This window comes from Phalacrocorax aristotelis, chromosome 18 (genome assembly GCF_949628215.1).
Source record: "Phalacrocorax aristotelis chromosome 18, bGulAri2.1, whole genome shotgun sequence".
Lineage (NCBI taxonomy): Eukaryota > Metazoa > Chordata > Aves > Suliformes > Phalacrocoracidae > Phalacrocorax > Phalacrocorax aristotelis.
In genome coordinates, this window is record NC_134293.1 from 8,954,480 (window position 1) to 8,982,309 (window position 27,830).

The 27,830-nt window shown below is 48.3% G+C and overlaps 1 protein-coding gene across 2 annotated transcripts in view; it reads right to left on the reverse strand.

The window, feature by feature from the left end:
- CAMKK1 (calcium/calmodulin dependent protein kinase kinase 1) overlaps window positions 1-27,830 on the reverse strand; it is a 104,306-nt gene that overhangs the window by 17,837 nt on the left and 58,639 nt on the right. For both annotated transcript variants that reach the window (XM_075112956.1, XM_075112957.1), the window contains exons 5-12: window positions 25,268-25,319; window positions 24,551-24,684; window positions 23,916-23,952; window positions 21,519-21,540; window positions 19,485-19,573; window positions 3,775-3,974; window positions 2,998-3,051; window positions 1,450-1,523 (exon numbers count right to left, since the gene is read on the reverse strand). In XM_075112956.1, the coding sequence (XP_074969057.1) occupies window positions 1,450-1,523; window positions 2,998-3,051; window positions 3,775-3,974; window positions 19,485-19,573; window positions 21,519-21,540; window positions 23,916-23,952; window positions 24,551-24,684; window positions 25,268-25,319 (662 nt within the window). The remainder of the gene's footprint in view (window positions 1-1,449; window positions 1,524-2,997; window positions 3,052-3,774; window positions 3,975-19,484; window positions 19,574-21,518; window positions 21,541-23,915; window positions 23,953-24,550; window positions 24,685-25,267; window positions 25,320-27,830) is intronic.

The following is a 27,830-nucleotide window of genomic DNA, read 5'->3' on the forward strand; positions in this document are numbered from 1 at the left end:
ATTAATACAGCCTGTAGAGCCTGGGGCATGAGTCATCCCACCTAAAGCAGATGTCTAAAATAGGACAGCCCGAGTACCCATTGCTTTCTGCAGACTCAGAAGGAAGCCTGCGACTGCCAAGGCAGATGTCCGGCTTTTCGCTGTAGCTGCCTAAAAATTCAGTGAGCATCTCACAAATAATTCACGTAATAGATGGCAGATACATGCGCATATCACAGGCCGCCTGACATCCCTCCCATCCTCTCTAATACCAGATGTGCCTTTCATTAGTTTTAATTTCTTCATGCATGTTTTAAATCAAGTCATTTTATCTTTGAGTTTTTATTAGAATGAATGATTGGGTCAAGAAGGTCAAAAATTCTTTGCCCGACTACTGTGCTGATGTAAGAAGGGAGATAAGGAGTCCAGCTTTGGCTACTTCATCTGATAGCAACCAGGAGAAATAAATTAATCACCAACAGAAAATCACCAGAGGCCTGAATATAGAGGAAATACTGATGAGCTGCCAATACACGAAGGGAAAGGCATGGTGGCTTGGTGGCAGAGACTGAGCACGCATCGAGTGGCGTCATCTCCTGCCAGGCTCATCTGACAAGACCACAATCCCTGCTCAGCACCTTGATGCTGAACTTCCCACTGCTCAAACGGTACGTGAGTGGCCTTGGCTTGCTCCCCCTTACAGCCAGGTACACTTCTGTGGGTTACAGGATGCACTGCGACTGTGCAGCTGGCCACCCCACCTAACACAGCCCAGTAGTCCCCACCACACAGCTCTGACTGTGGCCAACACGGGTTTCCTTCACTGATCAAAGCAGCCCCTCAATATCAAATGAGTAAATTAATTTCTGGGTTTTCTTCATAACTAGTCCATCTGTCAGCACACAAGACAAACCCATGCTTTCCCAGAGCGTGTTGGAGGAGGCAGAGGAGTGGGCATGCACCTAGCTGTGGTTGCGTATCTCAGGACAAGCATCCTTCTATCAGATGCTTCCCGCAGCTCCAAGGTAAGTCCACAGAAGCAGCATGTGTTTACTCTGCCTGAGACCGAGGGCTATAAACCACATTGCTTCTGAAAACTAAAGCATTGAATCATTCCGGTGGCTACCACATGGGAGGAACACAAAACTGCAGCTGAACCATGCTTCCAGCATCTCCAGGGTCAAGTAACTAGGGCAGAACTCCCTAGACCCATACTGAAACCCCTTCGCTTCCAAAGATTGAGAGCCATTTCCTTTAGTCCCCGTCTGCACCACACGGACACAGGAGCAAGAGAGGCAGCTGTAACGCTTCAAGAACAACATCAGCACAAAACCCGCGTGAAGGACCGAGAATACAAAGCTGCCTGCCCTCGTCTGTCCTTCCATGGTGACCTACCAGCATTTATGCTGCACAGCGAATAACGCTGAAGGCTAAACTGGATTTTACAGTAGCTGAGTAAAGTTTACTTACTCTTCTGGGAACTCTACAGGCTTGTTCTTGATCCTGTTATGAAGACCCAGAATATATTCATCTATAAAAGGGCACTGTAAAAGAAAAAAAAAAGATTTTCCAGTTGTCAGAGATCTCGGCACTGCTTTGGCTTTTGACATTCACATAACAGAAGTACCCTCTCTCTGCACACTCTTTCGATTTTACAGGGAGATGGAATTAAGTAAGATCTTCCCGAGACACAATAAATTGATTTATTCCTTATTAGGTAATAAATGCAGAAGAACAGCAAAGAGACCTAAGGAACACAGAACTGGATTGGGATTACCCCCTCTATCCACCCTACCAGCTGATCATGAACTACCCATTTTCCTTTCCTCTGCTCCATTTTTTCTACCTGCAGAAGGGATATACTGATATCACCCGGCTTGTATCACTGCTTTGAGGTCTTCCTGTGACAAGCATCATTTGGAGCTAGATATTGCTATTAAAACACCTCGTTTTCCACTGTAAATTCAGATATACGGATTTAAAGCATCCTTTTCTCCAGCACTACTTTTTACACTGGATTAATTTAGACCTAGATTCTGGCAGGAGCAGCATATTCACAGGCCCTATAAACATCTGTGTCAAAACTGAAGAAGCAGGTACGCTTGTTTTAGTGGGCTGCGGGCTGCTGGTGGGCCCTGTTCCAGCCTGCCTGGCGAGATTAAATTATGAAATATAGAAGAGGTACAAAATGTACAATATTTACTGTACAGGGTCACATGGAACAGACAAGTGTCTGCATTTGTCTTTATATTCCCTCTTTCTTTCCCCCAGTGCTTGCCACATAGGAAAAGAATTTCACCCTGAGGTTATAGCAGAATATAAAATCAAGGTTATATCCCATCACTTGAGGATTTGGCCCTAAATGAGACATCATTATAGACACAGGTCAGAGACTATTTTCCATCCTGACTTAACTCAGTGACGTCACACCAGCAATGGAGATAGTTCTGCCTCTGCTATTTCCCCCAGGCACTTCTTACCCCGCAGCTGGATGCCTTATGCCAGTGGCGGGATCTGCAGTGGTCTGTGCTCATACAGGAGGTTCAGGTAACATACATGCACCCCCCTGCTGTATGCTCGCCCTGGGGGAGCGTAGGTGGACGAGGGGCTTCTGGCCACAGGAGAGGGCAAAGCCACAACAGGATATGGAGTTTGCAGAAGGCAGCTCTGAAGAGCTGGCTCTGCCAAAGTGGACTCCATCTGGCCCAGCCCAGCTCTGGCAGAGGTTCCTGTAATCTGGATTGCCAATTACACAGGCAAACTGTTGTTGGTTCTACTGATGCTGCTCTGGGTTTGTAGCATGAACAACTGTTCCGAGTACAGCTGCCAACTCTAGAAACCATCCTTTCCACTGATCGCAACATCAGTCCCTTCTCATCGGCAGGGTGATTTGGAAAGGGAGCTTGCAGAATGTAGGCCTTTGTTTCTAATATTTGCCTTTATTTGGAAAGGAATGAGTCAAAAGCCAGGCGGGCAGACACTCCCATGCAGGGCTCCAGCATCTGAAAGCCAGCTTACCTTCCCATAAACAAAGCAGTACAGGGTAATTCCCATGGCCCATACATCAAGTGCCTGAAAGAAAGCATGCACCAGCAGTAAATGAGATGCAACACAGAGATCATCTGTATGAGCTGGATTTTCCCCACCAACTCTCAGAACATTATCTGTATACATTGAATACTTTCTAATATTTTGTGCAGAGCCTCTCTGAAGTTGGGCTCCTAAAGGCATCTGGAGCATGCCTGGGGAAATGAGGACTGTGCTGGGCCAGACGCTGCCACCCTTGTCCTTGCTGTGGAGCTCAGCAACCCGCAAGCAGCCCCTCTTCACAGGGGTGACAACATTCAAGGCTGAACATCAAAGAGGAGCTGAACCTCAAAAGTCTTCTTCCAGGCAAAAAAAGCCCATTAGACCCTCTCCCCACATCTGCATCACAACATCTGGCAGCGCCCCTCACTTCCATGTGATCAAGACTTGGCCTTGGTGCCCAGCAGCACCTTGTGTCTCTTGATTATTTTGGAAGGGAATCAGGAGTTTCCTCCTTTCCCTTTGGGCAGGGAAAGGGCTCTAACATGGCTCCTATCTGGGCAGGGATCCACAGCAAAGCCTGTCTCCCTGCTGCACAGAGCAACCAGTGCAAGTTTTGCCTGGACTGAACACAGAATTAGAGTTTGGTTTTACTCAATAACCCCCCCAGTCCCTGGGTGGGCATCATGCAAAAGATGTGGGTGTGGTGCTGCCCTTTGCGCCGTGCCCGGGCGTCCCAGGAGAAGTCAGCTGCCAGGAAAGACCTACCTTTCCACTGAAACTTTTGCCAGTGTCTGAAATGGCCTCTGGTGCCATGAAGGCTGGGGTCCCTGCCGTGCTGGAAAGCTGGGCATCGTTCCCTTCAAATTGATTGCTAACTCCAAAATCGGCAATTTTGACATGCCCATCATCTCCTAAGAGTAAGTTGGAAGGCTTGATGTCCCGGTGAATGATCTTCTGGTAGTGCACTAAAAAAAAAAAACAACCCCAAACCAGGATCATGGTATGTCACAGCAGCCAACACACCCAGGGAAATGTTTCCAGGAGGATGAAAATAAAGTTGCAAGCTTAGGCACCCCACTCAAAGCCAACGCTGCTGCTGGATACGGAGTATAATGTAGTAGAAGTGCCATTTCCTACAGCCATTCTTTTTCGGAGCCTCACTAGGACATATACCAGAACACAACACTCAAATACACCTGTCACCAGTAATTATGCAAAGAACAGGCATGAACCCAGAAACAGCCCAACCAGCGGGACCAAGCAGAGTTGTTAGAGAAGGCAATCACTCAAGTCTTGCAGATTTGCTTGGCCTCATCGGACAAGCTGATGGATTCGGCACCTGGCTGTATTAAAGGTTTATGAGATCCAGAAAAAGAGGCTAATCTTTGATTTGCTTATTTTCAAACTGCAGTGCCATAAAGCTAATCAAAAGGGGCAGAATCACAGGCAGAATGAAACAAGCCCAGATATTCAGGCAAAATAAGACAACTAGCAGCTGAGCACCAAGTCCAGCCAACAGCTCAGAAATCAGCAGGTATTTCCAACTCAGAACATAACTCTGATGAGGGAGCAATCACCAGCTAGTTGGTGCCAGTGCTCACAAAAAAGCGTTCTCTCTCTCTAGCCACGCTTTGCAATGGGGCCTCACTGCAAAGAGACGCAGACTGAGAAACAACCTCAACTTGTTCTGCACCACTCCAAATCCACCAGCCACTCTGACCACTTTTGCACCCAGAGCTGTGGCCAAACCTCTGCCACGCAGTTGTTCAGAGCAAAGACTGCTCCTACACGTGGCCCTTTGCTCCGTGAGGCTGCAGCAAAGATTCCAGCTCTGTCCCGGCTCCACGAGGCCAACTGGGGGCACCAGCTGAAGTGCTTGTACATCCAAATTGAAAGAAACCCTTGCAAAGACCTTGGAGGCTGAGATGCACTGAAAACAAAAATCCCTCTCATTACAAGCTATCTGGAAAGCTGTACTCCAGTTGCAAGAAAGCCATTTCTGTGCCACTGAATGAAGCAGCAGAAGAGAGTTGTAGGAAAGTGGCTGACTTCTCAGGAACGTGGGGAACAAATTTAAAAAAAATTAAAAAAAAAAATCAAAAAAAACAAGTTTCAGAACACGAAATGACCCCAAAAGCACAACCATAGAAAACCCAAGAGACTTTACTGAACAGTAGAGGAAATCCTTTAAGTCTTTGCTGCTCTTCCCAGGGGAACAGGACCAGGACCCCTCATCCCCCCTCCTCCCTCAGTCCCAACCACCACTTCCACATTTCCTTTTTGGAAATGGAGCATGTTTGTCTTTATACCTCCCCATGAGCACTTTTTGTATCTCCTATGAAATATGCAGTTGGGTGGGGGAAAATGCTGGTCTAACCCTTTCCTGCTTTACAAACTTGGTCAACACATTGCCACAAAGGCAGCCTGCCCTACGGAGCCCACCAGCTTGTGTTTTAGGACCAAGAAAGAACAAACTTCACGTAACCGTTCTGCTCTTTTCAAGCCAGCTTTCCAGCAGGCTGTGTCTAGGGAGAGGAAGTCACACTTGCACATACTTTTTCTGCAAGGACCTCTCCTTAGTTTAAAGCGCTGCCAGGGGATGCTGCCCGTGGCACATTAAAGAGCTGATCTGGAGACCCAGCAGACACAAGCTCGCTGGAGAGAACTGGCACGTACATCCTCTTCCAGATGTGCAGCAACTGTGCAGCCATGCTGTGACGTGAGCCAGTTAATGCTGTAACAGCCCGGCTAGACAGTCAGGATAAACACTGAAAACCCTGCAACAACAGCAATTATGAGGAGACATCTGCTCCGCAGCAAAGCTGGTGGCAAACTGACATTTCATTATGGTAATATAGGGAGAGCCAAAAAAAAAAAAAAGTGAGTGTAGTTTCCCTTCAGGAGATGATGAGCTGCCTTTCATGCAGGTGTCTGGTATCGTGCCTGATACCACAGGGCTAAAAGTCCCAATGCCTCTTAAAAAAAAAAAAAAATAGAGACCACAAATATATGTAGGCCATACAAGTATATCCCTGGAGCCACGTCTGTGAAAACTGAGGGAGTTACACTAGGCAAGCAGGTACTCTAGGCTTTTTATTATTTCTTCCGTACAGGAAAGTAAAAAAAAAACCCAAAACAAAACCACAAACCAGTTCTCATATCAAATAACTATTTATCTTGTAAAACACATTCCCTGCCTTTACACAATCTAATAAAAGTAGAAGAAAAACGTGGGCTGTTTGCCAGATGCTCTGTGTTTGTTCAGTGCCCATCTCAGCCTGGTACCCACCAGGTCCGGGCACTGCTGGCTGTTAGGCACAGGAGGAATATGAATGTTGCACAAAGAAATAAGAAACACATCCTTTGCAAAAAATCAAAGCCATCAAACACTAGGGTCAATGAACATTTGTGCCTCCCAGGCCAGAACATCCATGCGCTTGATGTGAGCATTAGGGACAGTGACAGTCTCTGACCTTGACTGCTCAGAGGACAAAATTAGCACAAGTGCCTGTGGGGCAGAGGAGCACAGGCTGTGCTTTCAGAAGTGTGCCTGACACGTCCCAGGACTTTGCGACGCAGTGTCAGCCAGGAGCTTCTGCAAACCTGGCACACAGTTTAAATAACAACAAACTGGGATGGGAAGGAGGTAGGCACAGAGGGGAAATGGCTGGCCAAGTCAGGAGCGGCGGTGCTGGGAGCAGCGTCCAACCCACGTGCCATGCTGCTTTGCCATGCTGTTTGGGTGACAGTAACGAGTGTCTTGTGCCAGCTGGCTCAAAAGACTTACGCTATCTGCCGATCCTCTCCCCTGACTAGCTGCCTTGTGCAAAGACAACAGCCACAAAGGGAGAAGGACAGGGGACACAAATTGTGCACTGAGAACCAGCTGGTGTAAATGAACGAGGCTCCATCACAGCTTCAAAAAATTGTAAGAGCAAGACCTCACGTCTGCCGAGAAACGATTTGGTGTGGAGCTGCTAACCTGATGAAGGCAACCTGAAATCCCTTTTCTGCTCTGAAGAGCCACAATTCTTAAAGTCCCAGGTCTGCCAGCTGCTGTGGGCATCCTCCCCTGCACAGCTATCCAAAACGGGCTTCAGGCTTCAAAATGCAGTCTTATCCTCTCCTGTGCTGTGTGATGCCACTGGTACAGCTCAGTACAATACAGGGCTGCAGAACAAAGAGGACAAGGTTCCTCAAAAATCATTCCCACGTCTACTTGTAGGCAACAGAAAAAAGCCTGGCTTGCTGAAGACCTGCAGAAAGGAAGCAGGACTTCTCATCTGCAGGATATCAACACCACTAAGCACAGAAAAACTTTCCAACCCACCAACTTCTGCTGCAAGTCCAGATCACTTGGAGATAACGCATTGCAGGGAGAAGAGCAGGGACCAATTAATTCAGCAGGGCTGGCGAAAGGCTGATGGGCCAAGCAGCAGGATGTGCCTGCAGTGACACAGCATCACTGCCACACGCTGTGAAGGAAGCCCAGGGACAGCTGTCTTGCAGGAAGGGTACTCGTTAAACCGGCATGATCTGCATTTCCAGCACAACACAAAAAGGAAAAGATGGTTTTATCCCTGCAGAACTCCAGAGGGAGAGCTAAGCATCTCAGAAATAAAAGCCTACCACTAATGATACCCCCCAGACTGCTAATGACTGTACAGAAGGGACAACCACACAACCCCTGGAGCCACCCCCAGGGGAGCAGGTGAGAGCCACCATCAGTTAAACACAATCACCAGCACAAATTAGACCTCTAACCTCACCAGCCTAAAGCATCTGGGAGCAAGTTCCTTCCCTCTACAGACATAAGGAGCGGCAGTTACGAAAGGCAGCTTTGTTAGAATTGCTATTGCATGTCACTGGAAGCCAGGATCAGAGGTCCCAGAAACAAAACACTCATCCTGTGCATGGGACTAAGAACACATCGTGACACAGATGCCAGCAAACAGGAGCAGGGCTGCGTCAGGCACAGTAGAGAAGGAAAAGCACCTTCAACATAAATAAACCCCAAATGTGCGTTAAAGGAACATAAACAAAATAGCTGTATCACCACACCTCAACTTGCTCCATGAGGGTTTGGGGATTTTCTTTTAAACCAACCAACGACCTCCCCTTAGTTCTTTCCATGGGGAACTGGGAACCCCTAAGCTGAGTCCGTGCCTTCCAGAGGGAACTGTGTCCTGCTCAAAGAGACTGCCCACAACAAGGCATTGGGTTTTTTGCTTCCGACATTACAGAAACTTTCACACAGCAGGCAGATGTCAGTCCCGGCGAGACTGCCTTGAGATCCATGCCATCCAGCCACGGGGTCATGGGTGCTGGATGTACACAGCCTTGGGGAGATCCATCCCATCAGTGCTCCCCTCCCAGGCCCTATGTGCCACACGCAAGGTGGACATCAACAGCTGAAAAACACTCATTCCTGCGCAGACGTACCTGTCTGCATCCCTCCCGAGTTTAAAATCAATTCTGAGCTGGCTGAAGCAGAGCACTTTACTGAAGCTGCTTTGACAAACAGACAAAATGGTTCCATTTGTTGCTTTTGGCTGGAAAGGATTTTGCTCTAAAAGCAGAGATCAGCAGCTAACTGGAACAGCTTCCCTGGACTCCAAGATGCTCTGCGCTTCCTGTGCTGACAGACCCAATTCAAAGAATAGATCAATACCTCTTCATAATAAAAATGAAACAATGAAAGATATTACAGCCCTTAGGAGAAAGTCTGATTGTGCAGTGCTCCATTAAATTCAGTTTTATTAGACCCATCCTTCACTTCAGTGGAAAGGTAACAGTATTTCAGGCCTATTTGCATCAGAATAACAATCCCATGGATTTCTAGAGCATTGTCTAGGCAAAGATCCCAAAGCACGTTAGAAATAGTTGTTTGCTAAACCTCACAGCCACCCCATGAACACAGCAGGCATGACAGGTGAGGGCACACGTACTACATTTCCATCACAACTTTTGTTAGAAAGCCTGACCGGGCACATCCGAAGTTGGACTTAGTCAAACCCGAGTCCCAGGGTACTCGGAAGCAAGGGAGATCGTGTCTAAAAATCTAGACTGCCTCCTGACTTTGGGCATGGAGCACAGGCACCTAAGAAGAACCTCCTGAAGGCTCATGCTGTATGGTGAAGAGGTACAACCTCAGAGGATTTATAGCACTCAGGGTGTAAGCAACAGTTGGGAAAGGACCATCTTCCTCTGTCCCTCTCAATTTCAGAGTCGCTAGCAGGCACGCTGCACCTACTGCCTGTAGCAGCTGCGATGAGCCCACACTTCGGTGTTCAAAGTCAAGCCCATATGAAGCAACTACCCAAAATAAAAGGACTCCTTGAAAATCTGGCTTTTCAGGATTTTGTTTTGTTTCCTCATTACAATGTATTTTAACTCAGCTGGTATTAGCAGCATTGATATAATGGTTTGGGTGTTCAGGTATGAAACAGAGGAACCCAGAGTTTCTCAGAGCAACAAGGATGTAGGGTGTGCTGTGCTGGGGCCGCCTGCTTCTGCTTTCACACCTTCCCAACAAGGGGCAGAAAAAAGCACCCACAGCTTCATGAAAAGCTGCCTGTGACTTTGCAGCTGGTTCTTACAGCAGACCTTGTTCCAGGATGGATTCCCTGAAAGCCTCTACAGTGGCACACTTGGATTACTCACATCCTTTCAGCAGTTTCAAGCAGTCTGCACCCACTTCTCCCATAACTTCATCAGCACCACAAACATGGTCTCTCACCTGGCCCTAGACAACAGGCAGCATGACTTTAATGCCAAGAGGCTGTCACGGCTGCCTGGTGGTACTCCGCCACCCAGGCTCTGCCAAGCCCGCAAACACCCTGGGTGATGCCTGTCCAGGGAGCGAGCAGCTAGTTTGTACTCCCAGGTCACAAAACATGCTCATTTAGGACACCGCTTTGGCACATTGTGAGCATCATCTCTGAAAAGCCAGTGGGCGATGTGGGAATGGTATTAAAAGAAAGCATAGGCTTACATGCCTCTGAACCGGCGTCAGTGTCCCTGCAGAACTAAGCTTGACATGGCCAGAGCCAAACGACCTCAATAACTACAAAATGAAACTTGCAGAAAAACAGTAGAAGAGTAGTTCAAGTACCATCGCTGCTGTTAGCACGCACGTGGCCCCTGAGAGGGTCTCACCACTCTGCTGTACCCCAGTTGCTCAGGAAGGTATGGGCCAGGGCTGAGGTCCTGGAGCATCACGGCTGTAAACTGTGTCATGTCTTAGAGATCCTGCATCACTCGTATTGCAAAGCTGTGTTCAGGCAGTGGTGAATCTCCAGTGGCTGTGGTACAGTAGATGGGGCTGGAGAAAGGGCAGATTTTGGGGAGGATCTCTGCTGCTGGGCCAGCTGGCTCCTGCCTGCGTGCACAGCACACAGCCCTGCCTGGGCTCTCCGCAGGTCTCCTGCGGCTCTGCCTCCCTGCTCCATCACTGCTCATTAGCAAAGCCCCGCTGAGCACATCATTTCTTTCTGTTCAGTCCCTTGGCTGCCTTCAGTGGACAAGGCAGCTTTTTTTGCAACAGGCTACTCATTTCACAAATGCTCCTCATATCTAGATACCACAGGCTATTCGGAGACTAAATAGCCTTTCCTTTTCATTCAGAAGCAAGCTCCTGCGAACTGTCTGCCTAGATTAACAGACAATGAACACCAAGAGGGAGCACAGATAGGAGTGCTAGAAAAAGAGAGATTGTTCCTATGTCGTTTTAAAAAAGGTGCCTTTCACTGCATTCCCTTCTGGAAACCTTAGAGCTCCAGCAGGTTAATACTGACTTACTAAAAGCCCGTTGAAAAATTATACATGTAAAACTTCACAATACACCGACACATCCTGCTATTTACTGAGGCTGATGCTGAATTATACTTGATTAAAACCAGAATCCCGTTCCCATTCAAGGGCAAAAGCAATCCATATGGTGCTACTGCAGAGTCTGCTTAGTATTACTCTCACATCACCCCTGTAGCAAAGAAATGATTTAATACCCTCCTAAGGAAACTGCTGCACCACCATCCAGAGCTTAGAACAGAAGGCTGCTCTTTGAAGCAAGCCTCTGCAGTCATCTGAAATGCTCTGCTGAGGAAGAGCCGGAGGACACGGATGTAGCAGGGTGTGCAAGGGGAACACCTTCCTTCCCATGGTCAGCCGATTGCAGGGGTTTCATGTAGCAGCTGGGGCAAGGACCCACCTCAGATTTTCTCAGCTCTATTCACTCTTTTTCCACTCTTCTTGCATCCATCAAACCTCTGCCATTTCAGAATCTTGCTTACGCCCAGGTTTTACAAAGGGAGATTCCCAACACCCAGCACTTGCCCGTCCTTTGGAAGGGAACGCACCCTGTCGCCCACGGCGCTCCTGGCAGAAGGGATAAGGTATGGGATACTGCTGGTAGGAAGCCGTGGGGAAGAGGAAGGAGAGATAGCCTTGCCAAAGGCTGCCTTCCTACATCCTTTCTCCAGCCCACGTGAGCACACCATATTCCACCAGTCAGCGAGGACACGCAGAGCTTCCTGTCACAGCTACACGGGTGCCAACGTTCAAGGGACCACTGAGAAAGTGGGGAGCAGGGTACATGCAGCAAGTACTGCCAAAACAACCTGCTCAGTCTGCGCCATGGGATGTGACTAACCCCAAGCACAATCACTTGCTTAACTGCATCAAACAGCAACAAAAATCAAGCTGCCTGATCTTTTTAAGAGGTTCTAGCACCTCTCTCTGATCTGCTCCACCAGCTAATTACTCTCACTCTTGTACAAAGTCCTCATCGACCCGTATTGGCAACTCTTGCAGCCACATGAAAGGGTTTTTTTGTGTTTTTTTATCATCTAAATAGAGCTCTGCAAGTGATAAAACACAAACCAGCCCCTCCTCTCCTGGTGGTGTCATTTATAACACCCAGCACCTTGCAGCTGTAGCTGCAGTCGAGAGCCCCCACCTTGACATGCTCCCTTTTGAGGGGCTCTAAACTTGCGCAGGGAAGAGGCAAGAGCAGGGAAGGAGCAAATCCCCATCTCGCACACAGGAATGGAGGCACAGATGGATCAAAGTAGCTCACTGGGAAACATAGTGGAGCACACAGCAGCTCCATCAGGGACCTGTGTCCCACCTCTGCTGGCCCACGCCAACACGAGGCCTGAGGAACTCACCTCTGCCAAGGGCCAAACCAGATCAAACCCATCTACGCTACTGACACTTGAGCACGCCTACCCCAGCCTTACATCGCAGTAGGTATTCTTCAGAATAGACAAGCCTGTGTTGACTCTGCTGTTGATTTGTTTGTTTAAATTTCCTTTTAAGATAAAGGATATTATACTCGCATTTTGATGATCAAGTAGATTGTCTTATCTCAGAAAAGCCACTTTTGATCTGCCCGTCAGGCACATCGTTATTGCTCCAGGCTTAGCGTGCAGGGCTCCAGAGCATCACAGGCATTCATACAGGTGTTCTGCAGGGAACTACCGCTGGAAAGGTAACTTCCTAACAGCTTTAGTTGTGTGTCCTGACCCTCTCTCCAGCCCAATAGCTCAGATAAGACAAGCAGAGAGGACTTAGACTGTGTCTAGGTTTCCCTAGACACAGTCACAGTAGGGAAATCGTGCATTTTCTCCAGAGAACCCAGGAAATGTTTCTTCTTCCTTTCAGCCACACTGACAGCAGTTGTTTCAGGTTCTCAAGAGTCAGATAAAATACCAAGCTTGCAGCTGAACAGCAGAAGGGACAGCCACTGTCCTTCACCTCGACTGTGCAAGTCAGCAGGGTTTTCCCGAGTTAAGCTTGCATGAGTGTTCTGCGCTAAGTGTCTGCTCCTGGCTAGCGTCACAGCCAGGCTATCTGCTTAGACGGACCTTTCGTTTGCTTATTCTTATTCTTTACTGGGCTCCTACTAAGCAAAGCTACTTGCGTCCCAACCTAAAACCAAACTGGGATACCTGCCTGGCATATCCCTCACGTTTTCTGATGGAGTATGCTTCTCTCTCACAACATCTTCTGCCGCTCCCATATACGTCTCCCACCACTGGAGAAGAGTTTAACGTATCTACTTCTTGTGTTGAACCAAACATCTGCTCACAATAAGGAACAATTTCTGGCGAGCAGACAGCAGCCTGACACTGGAAGAAAATCATCCTGTTAGATGCTTCACCTAGCACTGGTTTCCACTGTTCATCTGCCAAAGCAAGCTGGCATGACACCAAATTCACATTCATTCAGCAAACCCATCTACTGTGTAGTTATTAAATGTAAGTCATTACCGAGTCAGTCGAGAAGGAAATTTTACTGCCTTCAAGAAGTCAAACCTGTATTCAGGTATCACCGTATCCAGGATATCCGAAGTAAAACAGCAGAATATCTGTCTTTGTCCAGCAAACCTGTAGGCTTTGTTGGGAGGAGGGATGTGTCAACTCCTGCAGTATTTTCAGCCACTTTTACTGTAGAAGACAACTCTGAAATACTGTTGCGCCCTCAATTAATATGGCTTAGGGGGCTCCACGACCGCTATCTTTTTCTAATGGATGGTCAAAGGGGTGGAAGGGCCCTTGGCACAGACAAGGACCCTGCAGCCTTGAATAGCCACCCCTGAAGTAAGATGTGATTGAGGTTTATAGACCAGGGTGGCACAGAGAGGCCATGATTGTTCTTAAGTCACTCCTGGCATCAGCTGAAACCTGCAGGACCAGACTCAACCCTGAATGGGAACTGCTCCCCACAGTATGTAAGTAAGAGGTAGCAGATGAAGATTTATACAAGCTTAAAAAGTGATTGGACAAATGAATGGAACAGTATCAGAGGCTATTAAAGACACAACCTTTGGCCGAGGAAATGTCTGAGCCACCAGTCTCAGGGTGCTGGAAGGCACGCTGCAGGGTGCACAGCTGGACGCCCGTCAGACCCACGCTGCTGGTGGCTCCCGGCTGCGAGGCACCCTGGGCCAAGCCACAGTTGCCTGGATCTGCGGGGAAGCACCGTACTCACCTCCCGGCGTTCAGGATGGGCTCCTGCCGCAGCTGCTAACTCCTTTGGCAACTATTCACTATCCAGCGCATCCGTTTTTGCCAAGTATCATTGGGAAAGCAATGTTCGCCTTACCAGAAGGGAGACTAAAGCTTAAATAACCCCAGAAAGCACTACTAGAGGGAAGTTAAAAGCAGAATGGGAGGTAATTGCACATAGCCACAATTCAGAGACACTTAAACATGTACCATGTTTTAGTTAATCACACAAATAATCCAGCAAAACTTCTCCATCCAAAGCACTAAAGTAGATTCTGGAATTACCACTCCAGTGGTACTTCCAACAAGCAGCCTGCCTCCCCAGTTTACAAAGGTGCGTGTGCAATGCCATCAATGCTGGGGAAGTCTTGCAAGCGGGAACAAAAGCACTTTCCTTTGTAAGGCTGATTTCACCAGGACGGAAATGAAAGTTTGCATGTGCTTAAATGACTCCCGAAGTGGTCCGCACAACGGAGCCCAGGTCTAAGACAGGCATATGAAAACTGAACAGGTGAACCAGTAATATTACCACATTTAAGCTTAAAATATTTTCCCAGCTGTTCGGGGGCCAGAGGAAGGGATACTCTACCATGGGCAGATCTCCCCATCTCTCAGCCCTTAAATCTGCCTCTGTTTTTTCACCGATCAGTGAAAAAGACCTAGTCCATGCATGTAGCGAAGCACACTTCCCAGTATTAAATGTACTAAACCCAGCCAAAATCAGTAGACAAAGCAAGGCAGCACTGTGGCATCACCTGGATGAGGGAGCTCTTTGCCCTTTCCAGGGCATCTCTCCCTGCCTCCCACCGTGCCTAGGCCAGGCTTCCCACCTGGCACAGAATGTTTCTGCTCTCACCACAGCGACCACTGCCTCCCGCCAAATGCGCCCCCCCCCAGAGCCAGCCCTCTTGCGGGAGGGCTCCACCCCAGGCAAGTGTCGGGAGTAACGGGTGGCGTCCAGTCCCCACAGACACACACTGGCCATGGACCGTGTGCCACCACCAGTAATTTAAAATGTCAGCTCACGTTCCCCACTGGCTTGGCTCCTGCAGCCCCTTCCCACTCACCACATACCACCTGCACCAAGGGCAGCGCGCTGGCCTGGATTAACACCTTGCAGACTCCAAAACAAATCCAGTTTGCAACTTCTGATTTAATAAAACCCAACCAGCAGTGATGCATTTGCTGCTGTGATGACTGCAAGCTTCAAGCAGCTGCACAGTTAGAGTCCCCCAAATTACATAACAATTATGCATGCTTACTGTAAAATTACCTTGCAATCTCTAGACTGCCTGGCAACACTTTCCCTTCAGTGTGCACAAACGCTGCACCACTTCTCTGTAATTACATAATAACTGCCATGCATTTACCCAGCAGTTCTGAAAGAACACCATTTTTAACTTTCATTTGCTAATAAAATAAGTGGTTAATCAATAGCCCAAAATAAAGCATCCCATTGTTCCTGTGGTTGGGAGCGTTTGGGCATCCTACAATTTATTGCCCTGTTTCACTCCCTCTACCTAGGACTAACCACACTTCATTTTTTTTCTTTCTTTTTGACTATCTTCTAAACTTAAAAAGTTTCCTCTGAGCAGGAACTGTTACGCCAGCAGCATCCAGCACAGCAGAGCTTGGATCTCCCAGCTGAGGCATACAGGTTCTGCTATAATATGAATGTTAATGAGAATATAAAAAGCTGCAGTCTTTGCCCTTCAAACTCTGCTAAAAAACAATCTTGTGCTTCCCATTCATACATACATTTCCACTGACTTCCTGGGGTGTCCTGACTTTTGGCAGGACATGGAAGCTTCTGGATGATCACAGACTTGCAAACATTGATTTTATTCTCACCCACTGGTTTAGCCAAAAAATGAGGTGGTGTTGCGTTTCAATGTGGAGATGGACCAAGGCACTGCAAACCACCTTCCTCTGCCTCAGCAAGGTTCATTATGCTCAGAGACTTGTTCACCACAGGTTTTTGAAACCAAGGGAGTCTTCGACAAAAGCTAAGGGCTTGCTCTGGCTCTGACGAGCTGCTGAGATTGCAGGGGCCACTAGAGATCGGTGAAATGGAGGCACATGTGGCTCAAAGCACTATGGCAGCATGAAATGTTCCTTTTCAGTTTGACACAGCCACACATCAACTTTTTGAAAGCACATCTGAAACAATTCCCTCTGGTTTGTGAGAGAAGGAGGTATTTAGTTCCAAAGGTTGAAACAACTGGGAAAATCTCACCTTGGACTAAACAGTGAGGGTGACGTGGCTCTGTCTTGCACATGTCTGACCTTTCACGCATTGCACGCTGCTCATTGACTGGGAATGATGATCACTTGCTCAAGCGTCCTTGTCCCTCCCTCTACTGGCTGCCCTGTCTTCTGGTTTGCTACCAAAACTGTGCATTTGCACTGCCAAAGCCAGCAGGTTAATGAAAGGTTGGAATGCCTGAGAGACGCCAAGCTAACCTAGACCAGTCTCTCAGAACCTGGCACAACGCAGCTCTCTCTGCTCTCAGGTCAGCACAGCAGCAACCTCAAGGATGGTGTGGACAAGCCGCTGGATGGAAGAGGAGCCAAGCCAAAGGCCACCTACCCCAGTACTCTGCCACCTGCCAGGATCAATATCTTGGGGGAAAGCATCAGGCAGAGAGATGTAACACCTTCAGTACCCATAGTCCCTGCTTTAGGCACCTGATGGCAAACTCTGTCTGCATCCTAATATTTCATAGGCCTTGATGCTCTTTTCTTCTACAGACTTGTCTAATCACTGAGCCCGTTTAGTTCTGGCACCTGCTATGTCCTCTAGCTATGAACGTCACAGTTTAATTACATGCTACATGAAAGAATAATTCCTTCTGGTTTAAACTTGCTACTTGATTATTTTGTTTGATACCTTTAGAGACAGAAGATTCATTCCCTGTTCACCAACTCTCTTACACTTAGGATTTTCTAAGACTGCTATATTACCCCTTCCCATGATAATTTTCAAATCTTAAGAGCTTTGGTCTTATCTCTGTACAGATATTGTTCCATCTTTGTATAGAATATGTTCCAGGACCGTCCTGATCACCCTTCTCAGGCTTTTTTCAGTTCTAGAGCTGTTCCTGTCCTGCAGGACAGGCTGAGACAAGATGCACAAAATATTCAAGGAACTTCTTGCCTGTATCCAAGAGCTCTTACAGATCCAAATAACTCTATAATGGCTTTTTCTGTTTTCTTCTCTATTTCATTCCCAATAATTCTCTGAATCTTGTTAGCTTCATCGGCTGTCAATAAGTAACAGGCTAGCATTTTCAAGAGAACTGTCTATAACAAAGCCTGAGTGAGAGCAGCTAATTTGGAGCCCGTCACTCTGTACATATTTTTAATGTTGTTTCTCCCCCTCATGCATTACCCTGCAGTCAGCAACATGAATTTTTATCTGCCATTTTATCATGCTGTCACTTGCTATCACGACATCTTCCTGCCAGTGTTCACAGTCAGTCCTAGCAATGACTATCCTGAATAACTAGCTGTCATCACCAATCTCTCTTATTGTACTCTAACCTTTTTCTGGTCATTTAGGAATATATTGAACAACGCAGGCCACATTATGGATTCCTGTTTAGCTGCACTAGTGACTTCCCTCCACTGTGAAAGCTGCATTCCTGCTTTGCTGATTGTCTAGTTATTAATCCACAAGAGGCCATCCAAACAAAGACACTTACGAGCTTCTTTATGAGCTACTGTTAATGGATCTCATCAAAAGCTGTTTAGCACTTGAAACACAGTGTAGTAACATGATCACCTTATCTACGTGTTTGTTGACTCCTCTAGAAAACAAATAGATTTGCAAGTCATGAATTGCCTCTGTATCATCTCTCCCTCCCCATATTCAGCCATCCAACCATGGCCAATACTTTAGTGCATCAATGTGCAGAGAAAGCAGATGATGAGAACACCAAACTCTACGGAGAGCTGTCTACAAGGAGGACAGCAGAATCAAACACACAGAGGCACAAACGCAGCTCACCAGCAGTTTGCCTGACAACGTGCCCAGCTGGTGCACAAGCTGTAAATGCAGACCAGCCGACTCACGGGTACCTCCATGTTACGTGGGTCCCTGGTAGCACCCTGTGCACGAACTGCTCCAGTGCAAGGAGCAATGCTGAGGATAAAGGCAGGGACCTTCTGCTGGAAAAGGGAAAGAGGGCTCAGTCTAATATAAGTGAGCAACAGGGGATCCGAGTTGTGCCTTCTGACTTGATGACAATGCTGGTAGGAGGCTCAGGAGGAGTGGGAATGTGCAGTGTAATACGCTTAGACACAGCACAGAGTAATGCCAGCTACCAATGCCACACCACATCAAAGCTCCAGGCTCTCTGACCCACACCCCCCTGCGTGGTACAGATGTGTCCTGCATGTATAAGTGTCCAACTGCACTGTGCTTGCTACTTTCAGAGCTCTGTCTTACAGACAAGAAAGCAACCAGCAATTTCATGGGTATCCTCCCACTGCTGGCACAGGTCAGAAGAGATGCCCAGCCACGAAGCCTGCAGCACAAGGTCTGCAGATCAGCGGTGAGCAATCTGGCAGCCTCACATTCCCTGTTGCGGAGAGCGAGAAATTACAAGGACATGCCAGTTCTGCAGAGAGTCCATGAGCGGAACACCAGCCAGCCCTCGCTGCTTCTCGGGTTCCACACTCACAAGATAGACTGCTCTCCCTCTTCTCCCACCCCTGCCCAGTTCATGCCAGCAAGGACACCAACTACAACAGGGCCAAAAAAATCCCTGCTGTCATTTACAGGCCTATTGCGGCCTCCTTGTACTCTTCAGGACAGGTGCTCAGCAAGACTCTGGCCTCAGGTCACACTGGGAGAAGACTTACTAAAAAGAGGTGATGATAATCAAATGGGCTACAAACAGGAAACCTGCTGCTGGAGCCTCTGGACAGAGCCTGGAACACACTTGAGTCACCAAGACCCTGGGAGGGCACAGCAACACTGGGCTCTAGTCATGACACAGCCCTGAGTGATGACAAGTCAGAAACTGATGCTGTGGAGGGAACAGGCAAGGACAGACACCCTCCCAGCCCTGGTTGCCAGCTCTTGCCCTGCTAAGCTGGAGACATCAATTTTTTCCAGCTGAAGCTAACTGACTCAGTCTGTGTCACTGCAAACACCCATTTTCTGGCTCTGCTATTGCCTTCAAAGATGCTCTCCAAAAAGAGATAGACAGAAGAGAAAAGGAAGCCACTATTTTCATGATGCCCGTTCTAAGGAATAACTGCTGCCAGCACCTATGATACTGCCTGCGTAAATCTGAGCTGAGCAGGGCCACCATCAACTGCAAACCCCATCACAATCATTTAGAGGGGACCTTGCTCGCTCAACTGACAGCCCACCAGAGGGGAGAGGCTTCTCCCCAGCTGAGCAGGAGCCCAACGCACACGCTCTGCAAAGCTGCTGACAGTGCTGGTCGTACTCACAGTACTCGATGCCCAAGACAATGTCTCGGAAGTAGAGCCGAGCCTGCTCCTCGCTGAAGGGCTGGTCACTTGGTACCTCCATGACAGGCCTGTTCAAAAGAAGGAGAGTAAGTAGCCTGCAGAATGGCAGTATCCCTCCTTGCTGGAGGAGTTTCAGGTTCTCCATCAGTATGTCCTCAGCATTGAGGGCCAGGCTCCCAAGAGGTTCTGACTACAGTGACACAGGATGGAGGCACAGCCATCCTTTTTGGACGTGGTGCTGCCTCGGTTAGTGAGCTCAACTAGCGGCGACGGGTGGCTTTGTGCTGTCCCTGAGCCAGCATGAGCCACAGAGACCTCACCAACACCAGGATTAACTGCTGCTGTCTGAGAGTCCTAATAGGTAAATGTGTAGTGAAAGAACAAAACTGGGTCTGGCCTTTGGTTTCTTGCTAAAGCTGCTCATAGCTGTGAGCACCAGCATCACCAGCAGGTACCAGGCAGCAGTGGGGATAGAGAGCCCTTTGCTGTGCACTGGATGTCATGCCTGCTGGGGCTCAGTCCTGAAGCAACATCAGCGTGCAGCTAGTCTAAACCAGGGCAGAAACTAGACATGAACTGTTGGCTCAAAGGCTGAGCGGGAATATTTCCAGTGCATTGCACTAAACTGCTTTGAAAACCTATTTTGCTGTTTAGGGTTCAGCCACCACCAGAACTCAGCCATTCAGCCCTAAATAGCCAAGGTTACCTGGGTCAGCTTCTCCTCTCCTTTCCTTTGTATGCCGCCACTGCTGAGATGCACAGTATCCTCTAAAAGCCCCTCTTCTGCCTGTGCCTGCTGAAAGCTGAGGGCAAAGAGGCTGTAAGAGCTAGCCAGCATCTTCTGTTGCCCAGCAGATGAATAGCAGGAGCTAAGGACTTCACTGCACTTGGGTTAATCCTGCCCGTACTCAGCAGCTTGACCTCTCATTTGGACATAGGCCCACTGACTTGGGCTGGTTTCAATGAGTGCTCCTGAGACACTCTCTTTGCAAACCAAACCCTGGCTGAGAAGGGCCCATCATCAAAACCAGGCTCTGTGGCTCTTCCCCTCAGCACCCAGCAGCAAACTCCTCCTGCAGCACTTCTCTCTTCTCCCTTACTGCTATTTGACCAATGACCTTCATCTCCCATTTGCATTTTTCTGCCACTGCCTCCCCTCCCTCTTCATGCACATTTTTCTGCTACTGAAACCAGGGAGAAATAATGTGAGCAGCAGGACTGGCAGAGCCGCTAATGGAGTCTAATTGCCTTCTAGAGGCAGACAGGCTGCACTTGGCCCAGCTGCACATTCCCTGGCCACAGCCCATTACAGGAGCTTTTTCTTCCTCCCCCTCTCCTACAGGATAGTTATCAGCCTGGTCACCAGGGAGACTGGGGAGCCTCTCACCAGCAACCTGCTGAAGCTGGCAGCCTTCAAGAGGCTTGTTCATGGGGCCAGAGAGAAAAATAAGCCCTTCAGGAAATCTCCCCCATCCTGGGCACAGTTCTCCCGACCTCCCTGTGACTCTGCAGGGCTGTAGATTCAGCACAGGTGTAGCAAAAAGCAGTGAGGAGACTCCCACCACCTTATCGCTTCTCCTGCTATGGAAAAACATGCTAACAAAACAGCCTCCCACAGTACGTTAGTGCTAGGGGCAAAATAAGGCAGCGGGTGGCCAGTAAATGTTGATGCAACCACACATGCCTTGTGCCAGAGGAAGCCACGATGTGGCTGTAACCCCAGCAGAATACTCCTATTAAAACCTTTTCTTCCAGGCAACTAATGGGGAATGGGCATCAAATTTATGTGGATCAAAGCCTGACACCAGGACACATCCTCCCAGCCCATCACTACTCAAAACATCATTCCAGGCTGTGACAGTGCAAAGGCAACTACAGCTGGATTTTGCCTCCTCTGCACTTGCCTGCAGACAGCGGTTTGCCGCACTGTACATATCAAACCTCCATTTCACCTAGGAAGCTGATGATGAACACCAAAAATTTCAACACAAGGGATCCCAGAGGGCTACTTACCCTTTCCTTAGGAGGTCAAACACTGCAAGAAAAGGAAATCAAGTCATGAATCAGAAGAGGGGACTTGGCTTGTTCATTTTTTTAGCACCTGCAAAACCACATCCATTCCCATACCTGGAAAATCAATTTATCTTCACTCACTTCTCTTCCCTCACCCACGACAAGAACACCAGAGGATGCAAAATGAAAACATTCATCTCTTCAGCAAAGACAAATATCCCCACCTCCCGCCAGCTCCACACAGGGAGGCAGCGGGTGCTAATTTATCAACCACATGGCTGTAGCTCCCGGTGTCAGCACTCGCAGATTTGAGCCCCATTTTATTCAGTACCTTCAGGGAGGGTGTTTGGTGTGATATTTCTGCTAAATTGCTAATACTGAACAAGATGCTGTAAGAACATGTTGCTCCATTTCTGCTGTGTCAATCAGCAGCACAGCTACATGGCCATCAGAGGTAAACACTCCCTGGCAGGAGCAATTGGAGAAGATTTGTTGGTGTGAGTTGAGGTCTGTAGAGCACATGAGTTTTTCTGTCTGATTAGGGGGTTAGAGGCAATGTGTTTTTCTGATCCTGTCTCCGATCTGTTCTGCAAACAGAAGGATCTGCCTTTATCCAGTAGGAGAGCTCTTTCCTCATGAATTACTAAAGGATTTCTTGTACCTCCCAAGAAATCTGAGCAGCCCTGCTTACAGCTGCAATATTAGACCAGACGAAGGTACAAACACAACAAGCCAGCCTGCATTCGTTCGTCTTGCTCTCCAAGAAGCCACAGCTTATGGCAGCATTTCGTTATTCAACCATCTTGTGCCATTGCTATCAGCACCCTCCATCCCCTGCTTTCTTTCCAATGAGCACTCCAGAGCGCTCACAGCAGTACTTAATGCCAGCAGTAATTAGCAAAGAGCAAACACCATTTTCTCTAGTTTTGCTTTGTAGTGGGGGACATTTTTGGAAGGAGAAAGGTGCAGTTATCAGCTGGGTCAGCAGCAGGAGGGAGGAAATCCACTCGCAGAAGGCTCAATCCTGAGCACCCACGTCTTCCCCTTGCTGCCGAGGGAACTGCAGAGGCATGAGCTTGACTTGCCTGCTTCGCTCTGCCTGAACCACTCATGGGATCCCAGGCAGAGCACAGGGGAGCAAAGGGCACGGACAACACAGCCACAGCCACTACTCGCTGCCTGGGGCAAGTGCAATCTCCCCAGGACCCCCGGTGGGACCAAGAGATTACCCCACTTGTCCTGCTGCTATTGCTGCCATTTCTGGGACCGTTACCTTGCTCCACAGGGAGAGCTTGGTTTTGTTGGTTTTTTTTTTGTTTGTTTTTTTCCCCCCTTTTTTATTTTCTACAGCTTTTTTGACTCCTTCATGCATTTATTTTCATTCAACAGAAAAGCTTGCTACCTCATCTCTCCCCTTCTCTCCATTCCCAGGAGTTCAGACCTTTAAACAATGGCCTCGGCTGCCCTCCCCACCACACGTGCATCTGCCTTGGCTGCTGCTTTGCGATGCTGCCAGAGTGCCACTGGGGCTTCAGCAGAAAGGGAAAAGTGGCCTTTCAAAGGCAAATAGCTTCATTTTCTAGGCAGAGCCCCCTTTCACTTGCAGCTTCAAAAGCATCCCATAACTATCTCATGAGAAGCAGCCTTTCAGCCTGTCTCATCAAGAAACATCACAGGGAAGCAGAGATGTAACAGGGTCAAACGCACCCCTCCTCTGGTCCACCTCAGAGCCTCAGTGCCTCCCATGCCTGTCCCTCCAGGTTTTGCCCAAATTGGGGTTAGGCTGTGGCCGGCACTTCCAAGGTTCAGGGGAGAGGAAGACAAAACGGGTGGAAATTTCTCACCCTCTGCATGAACACACAGTCAGCTGTGGCCTCCCAGCTGAGCACCCCATGGCAGGGTCTGGGCTCAGAGGCCAAAGGCAAGAGGCTGCTGTCTTCGGAGGTCCCAAGAGTAGTCAGTCTCTCTGCAGGGGTCACAGGGAATACCCCGAGACAAAACTGCTTTCCAAAGTCACTGCCACTATCCACAGCCTACAGGAGGAGTCTGGAAAGACCAAACCTCATAGCACGAGTATGAGAAGCCATCCTGCACCCTCCCCTTCCCTCCTGGCTCTAGGACTGGAACCAGCATATACATAGGGGAGGGCAGAGCCACTGTCACGTCTTTTTATAGTCCCCATGGCAAGGAGATGTACACAGCTGTACTAAGACCAAGGTTGCCTTACCCTACACTGCCAGGGCCCCTTCCATCCCACTGCCTTTACAGGTATTGAACTTTTCAGAAAAGAATTGGTACAAGTTTCCTCCTGATATTGACCCCGAGCCCTGATACGTGTTACTTGCAACACTAGGTCTAAGCCCAGACAGTTCTGTTAGCATATGACGACTCACATACCCATGTACAAGTTGTCCTCCGCAGGATCATCAAGGACCTGTAATTGATAACAGAGATAAGGGGAAACAGGAAAAAGAAAAAGAGCAGGAGAAAAAAAAAAAGATATTTTTCATCAAATAACATTTTACTGGTCCCTGTACACTGTGCTGAACTGCAGAGCACTGAGAACGACTTAGGTTAATATTCAGAGATTCCTGCCGAGAGAGGGGCTTTGAAGGACACAGATTTTCTTGTCTCCAGAAAAATCTGGTCTTCTGCCTGTATTTGGAGAAACAGCCTACCAATAAAGACACTGCTTGTCCTAATCTGGTCTCAGCCAATATTGAAAATGGCACTGAAGCCTTCCACTGTGCATCTTCCCAGGTTTGTCTCGGACAAGTTTCACTGGTCCAAGCTCGCTGCTATTTCTACCAGCACAGCCAGCTGCCTTCTCTTGGGCACCAGCCCAAAGCCCAGGATAAGCATGTCAGTTTGCTGTTTATAATGGGTATGATCTTGCTTGGAATCACCAGCCTAAGTTTGTGAACAACTATTTTAAACCAATTTTGACTGAAGTGTGAACAGTTGAAGAAAGATCTTGTTGCAGTACAAACAAGACTTGTTTCAGTGCAACTTAGGGTGGAGAAGCAGCTCACCTCTATCAGCTTAACGATGTTGACATGGTCCAGCTTCTTTAAGATGGCTATTTCCTGATAGACTCTGTCCAGTGGCGCCATGGGTTTTGGCTGCTCTCCGGAGGATGCTTTCGACCCTCTGGGAGGAGGCCGACCTGCAATCGTGACAACATGGTGAAGAACTACTCATTTTTCAGCAGCACCTGGCATGCCCGAGTGGGCAGCCACTGGCCCCTTTGTAGATACATCCAGCTGTTCTGGAAGATCTTATCGCCTTGTTATCATCCCAAAGCATTACAGTCTCCACCCAGAACAGAGATCTCCAAGCCCAGTTCAGACCAGCTCCTACTGGCTTCCCAGCTGGTCTGTTTGCCAGGTCCCATGGCCGCGCCTCTGGAGCCAGGTACTATCTGATGGGGTAGGAGAGCCCCTGGGAGCAGGGGGTCTACCCTGCCTAACTTCCAGCACTTTATTAGGCTTCATAGATGGTGAGTATGGAAGAGTCAGCTCTTCAAAGAGACTCAGAAAGTCAAAGCCAGGAACCTAATTAATAAGCGTGTCGAATTTCCCTGTGGTTGCCCCTGCCCTTTCACTACCCACTGCATTTTAACCAGCCCCCCAACTACTTGGGCAGTTTTCAAATGAGGCCAAGTTCTGCAGTCCTTGCAGACAACATTTCTATGGAGAGGTCTGCCTGGCTGAGGACAACAGGCAGACCTCTGAATGTGAGATACCCACGTGGAAATCCATACTGCTTCAAGAGCTTCTTTTTGGAGAGGACTTTCATAGCCTGAAGGAAGAAGAAAAAACAGTGTTAAAAGTGAACAAGAGTGAAAGTGCTCACTGCTGTGATTTGGGAGTCTGCTGGGCATCAGGGACTGGCTCAGGCCTGTCTTCAACCTAGAGAAGAAGTCTTCTAGTTAGTGGTGGCCATAAGGCACACAAACACTCTGACACAAGCGTTCCTAAAGGCGCTGCTAACCATTTGTTTCATGAACGATGAATCAATCATGATGACGATGATTGATAAATCCCATCTTCAACTCTTTCTCATGAAAAAATTGTTTTCATTTATTTTAAATTGGACAAAGAAAAAGGAGCCAAATTCCTGCACTTGTGGCAGGAGCTTGAAGAAAGAGGTAGGTTCCTCTAGCTGACCTTTAAGTACACACTGTTTTGGATGATGCTATGGCCATGCCGCAAGTCAAAGCCACTTCAAGGCTGCTCCACTTGATGTTTTGCTTTGCCAGAGTGTCTAGGAAGGCAAAGAGCTGGAGTGTAACAGCCATACCACTAACACCGCTCCAACCTCCATCACAGACCTGGAATAGGGTAGGGACACAGCCCTTCCACTAGTTCTGCACTGCCTGGGGGGACCTTTTGTATTCCCAGAGACAATTTTTGCCCCATAAACCTCTTCCATGCTGCCAGAGCAATAAGGAGAACCTGCAGTGTGATCCAGCGCCATGCCCGAGACCACAGACAAAACATTTTGTGGGCATTTGTCACTGCACCATCAGAAACGACGAAGCCGGCTCTGTGCAGGGGCACAGCGAAGGCACAGGGAGGGAAGCGGGTTTTTGCCAGTGGCTTCACTCGATTCTTATACACGATCGTACACAGGCACTATTGCAAACCCAGGCAGCTGAGGCGTGGGAGGGGCTCAGGGCAGTTTTTTCTGCCAGCCAGTTGGCATTAGCGTAGTGGCAAAAGGCAATCTGAATTTAATAAACAGTCTCTGCACCTCCATCTGCTCTGTGCATTAATAACCTTTTTGAGGGCCACTCAAACAACCCCGAGTGGCCCAGCATATAAATATTTCTTAAGAAACCAGCTCATGGTACAGTTTGCTTAGGAAAACAGTCTATGCTCCCAGGATCTGGGATGGTTACTCACTCCTTCCCCTAGAAGAGCTAATTACCCCTATTAATTAAGCATCCAAATCTGTAATTCACACTGGAGTGACCCCTGCAAAACATAATTAAGCAAGGGCTCCCGCAGCACACAGTCAAATGCCAAGGAATTTTGCATTAATACCACGGAGACAGGCTCTCTGCATGCTACCTGTTTTTAACACATACCTGAGGAACCAGTCACCAAAACCATTTCAGCAAGCAACTTCCCAAGCTGTTTTTCCTGGCAGCGATGACACCCCACGCCCCAGGATCCCCACCTCCCATCAGTGCTCCTGCTACAGCCAGGTTCACAGCTCGCTGAAAGGATTGTTATTTTTGGTAATGGTCCAGTGAAGTCCTCTGGATTTGCACCCGTGTAATAGAGAAGACACACTGTGTAGCTCTCAATCCTGCCTGACAGCTCCTGAGCCAACTGTTGGAAACAACAGTGTTGAGAGACAGGCTCAGAAGTGCTTATATTTTACTTAGCACAGTGTTGTGTCCAATACAGTCAGTCAAATGATTCATAGTCTGCTGAAAGAGGGTCCAAGATGTGCACAACCACCTCCAAGGATGGCCAGGACCAAGCCTGGAGGACAGACTTCTTACGCTCCCCACTTATCTCTCCATAATGAAAATTTATGGGAAAAATCATAGGTGAGCCGACTGTAAACCACCTCTATGGCTTTAGAAGAAGCACCAGGACATGCTTATACCAACTTCAAAGCACTGGTATCTCCTACTACATAAGCAGGGCTAGATCAGAAGAGAGGATCGGTCCCCACTGCATTTTCAAACGCAAACAGGAGATGAAGAGCAAACTTCATCATGCAATGGGCCAGAGCCACTTAATTATCACAAGAGCAGATATGAGAGCATGTAGCAGTGAAGCCTCACTTTAATTACAGCACAAGCTGGCAGGAGAAGGCCTCCTCGCTGAATTGTAACTGTGCATAGTAGGAACAACACAGGGATGCTTCAGCAAACCTCTCCTTCTGGGCTCTCATGCATGAAAGAGCCAAAGACATTTGTACTCACAGGCAGAGCTAATTACCCAGATAATGCCTTTCTGATAAAGAACCAGCTCAGAGCCAAGCCAAGGGATTTTCCCTTTGCCCTGGCAAGCATTGCTTCAGCTTCCTCAGGAAAAGAGGGAGCCTAGAGGAGATTTCCTCCACACACATGCCCTTGCAGCCACCTTCCTTCCAACTATTGAACATGTGGACATGGGTCTTGACATTTTTCTTTGAAAGGCTGCAGGAACCATGTGCTTTTCTTTGATGTATGTTTACTATCTAAGTTTACTGCTCTCCTCCTAGCAACCTTGCAGCTGGAAACCACAGGGAAGCCACCGAGGGAAATCCCACGTTTATGGGGAGGAGGAATGCCTGGGGGACAGCAGCTTT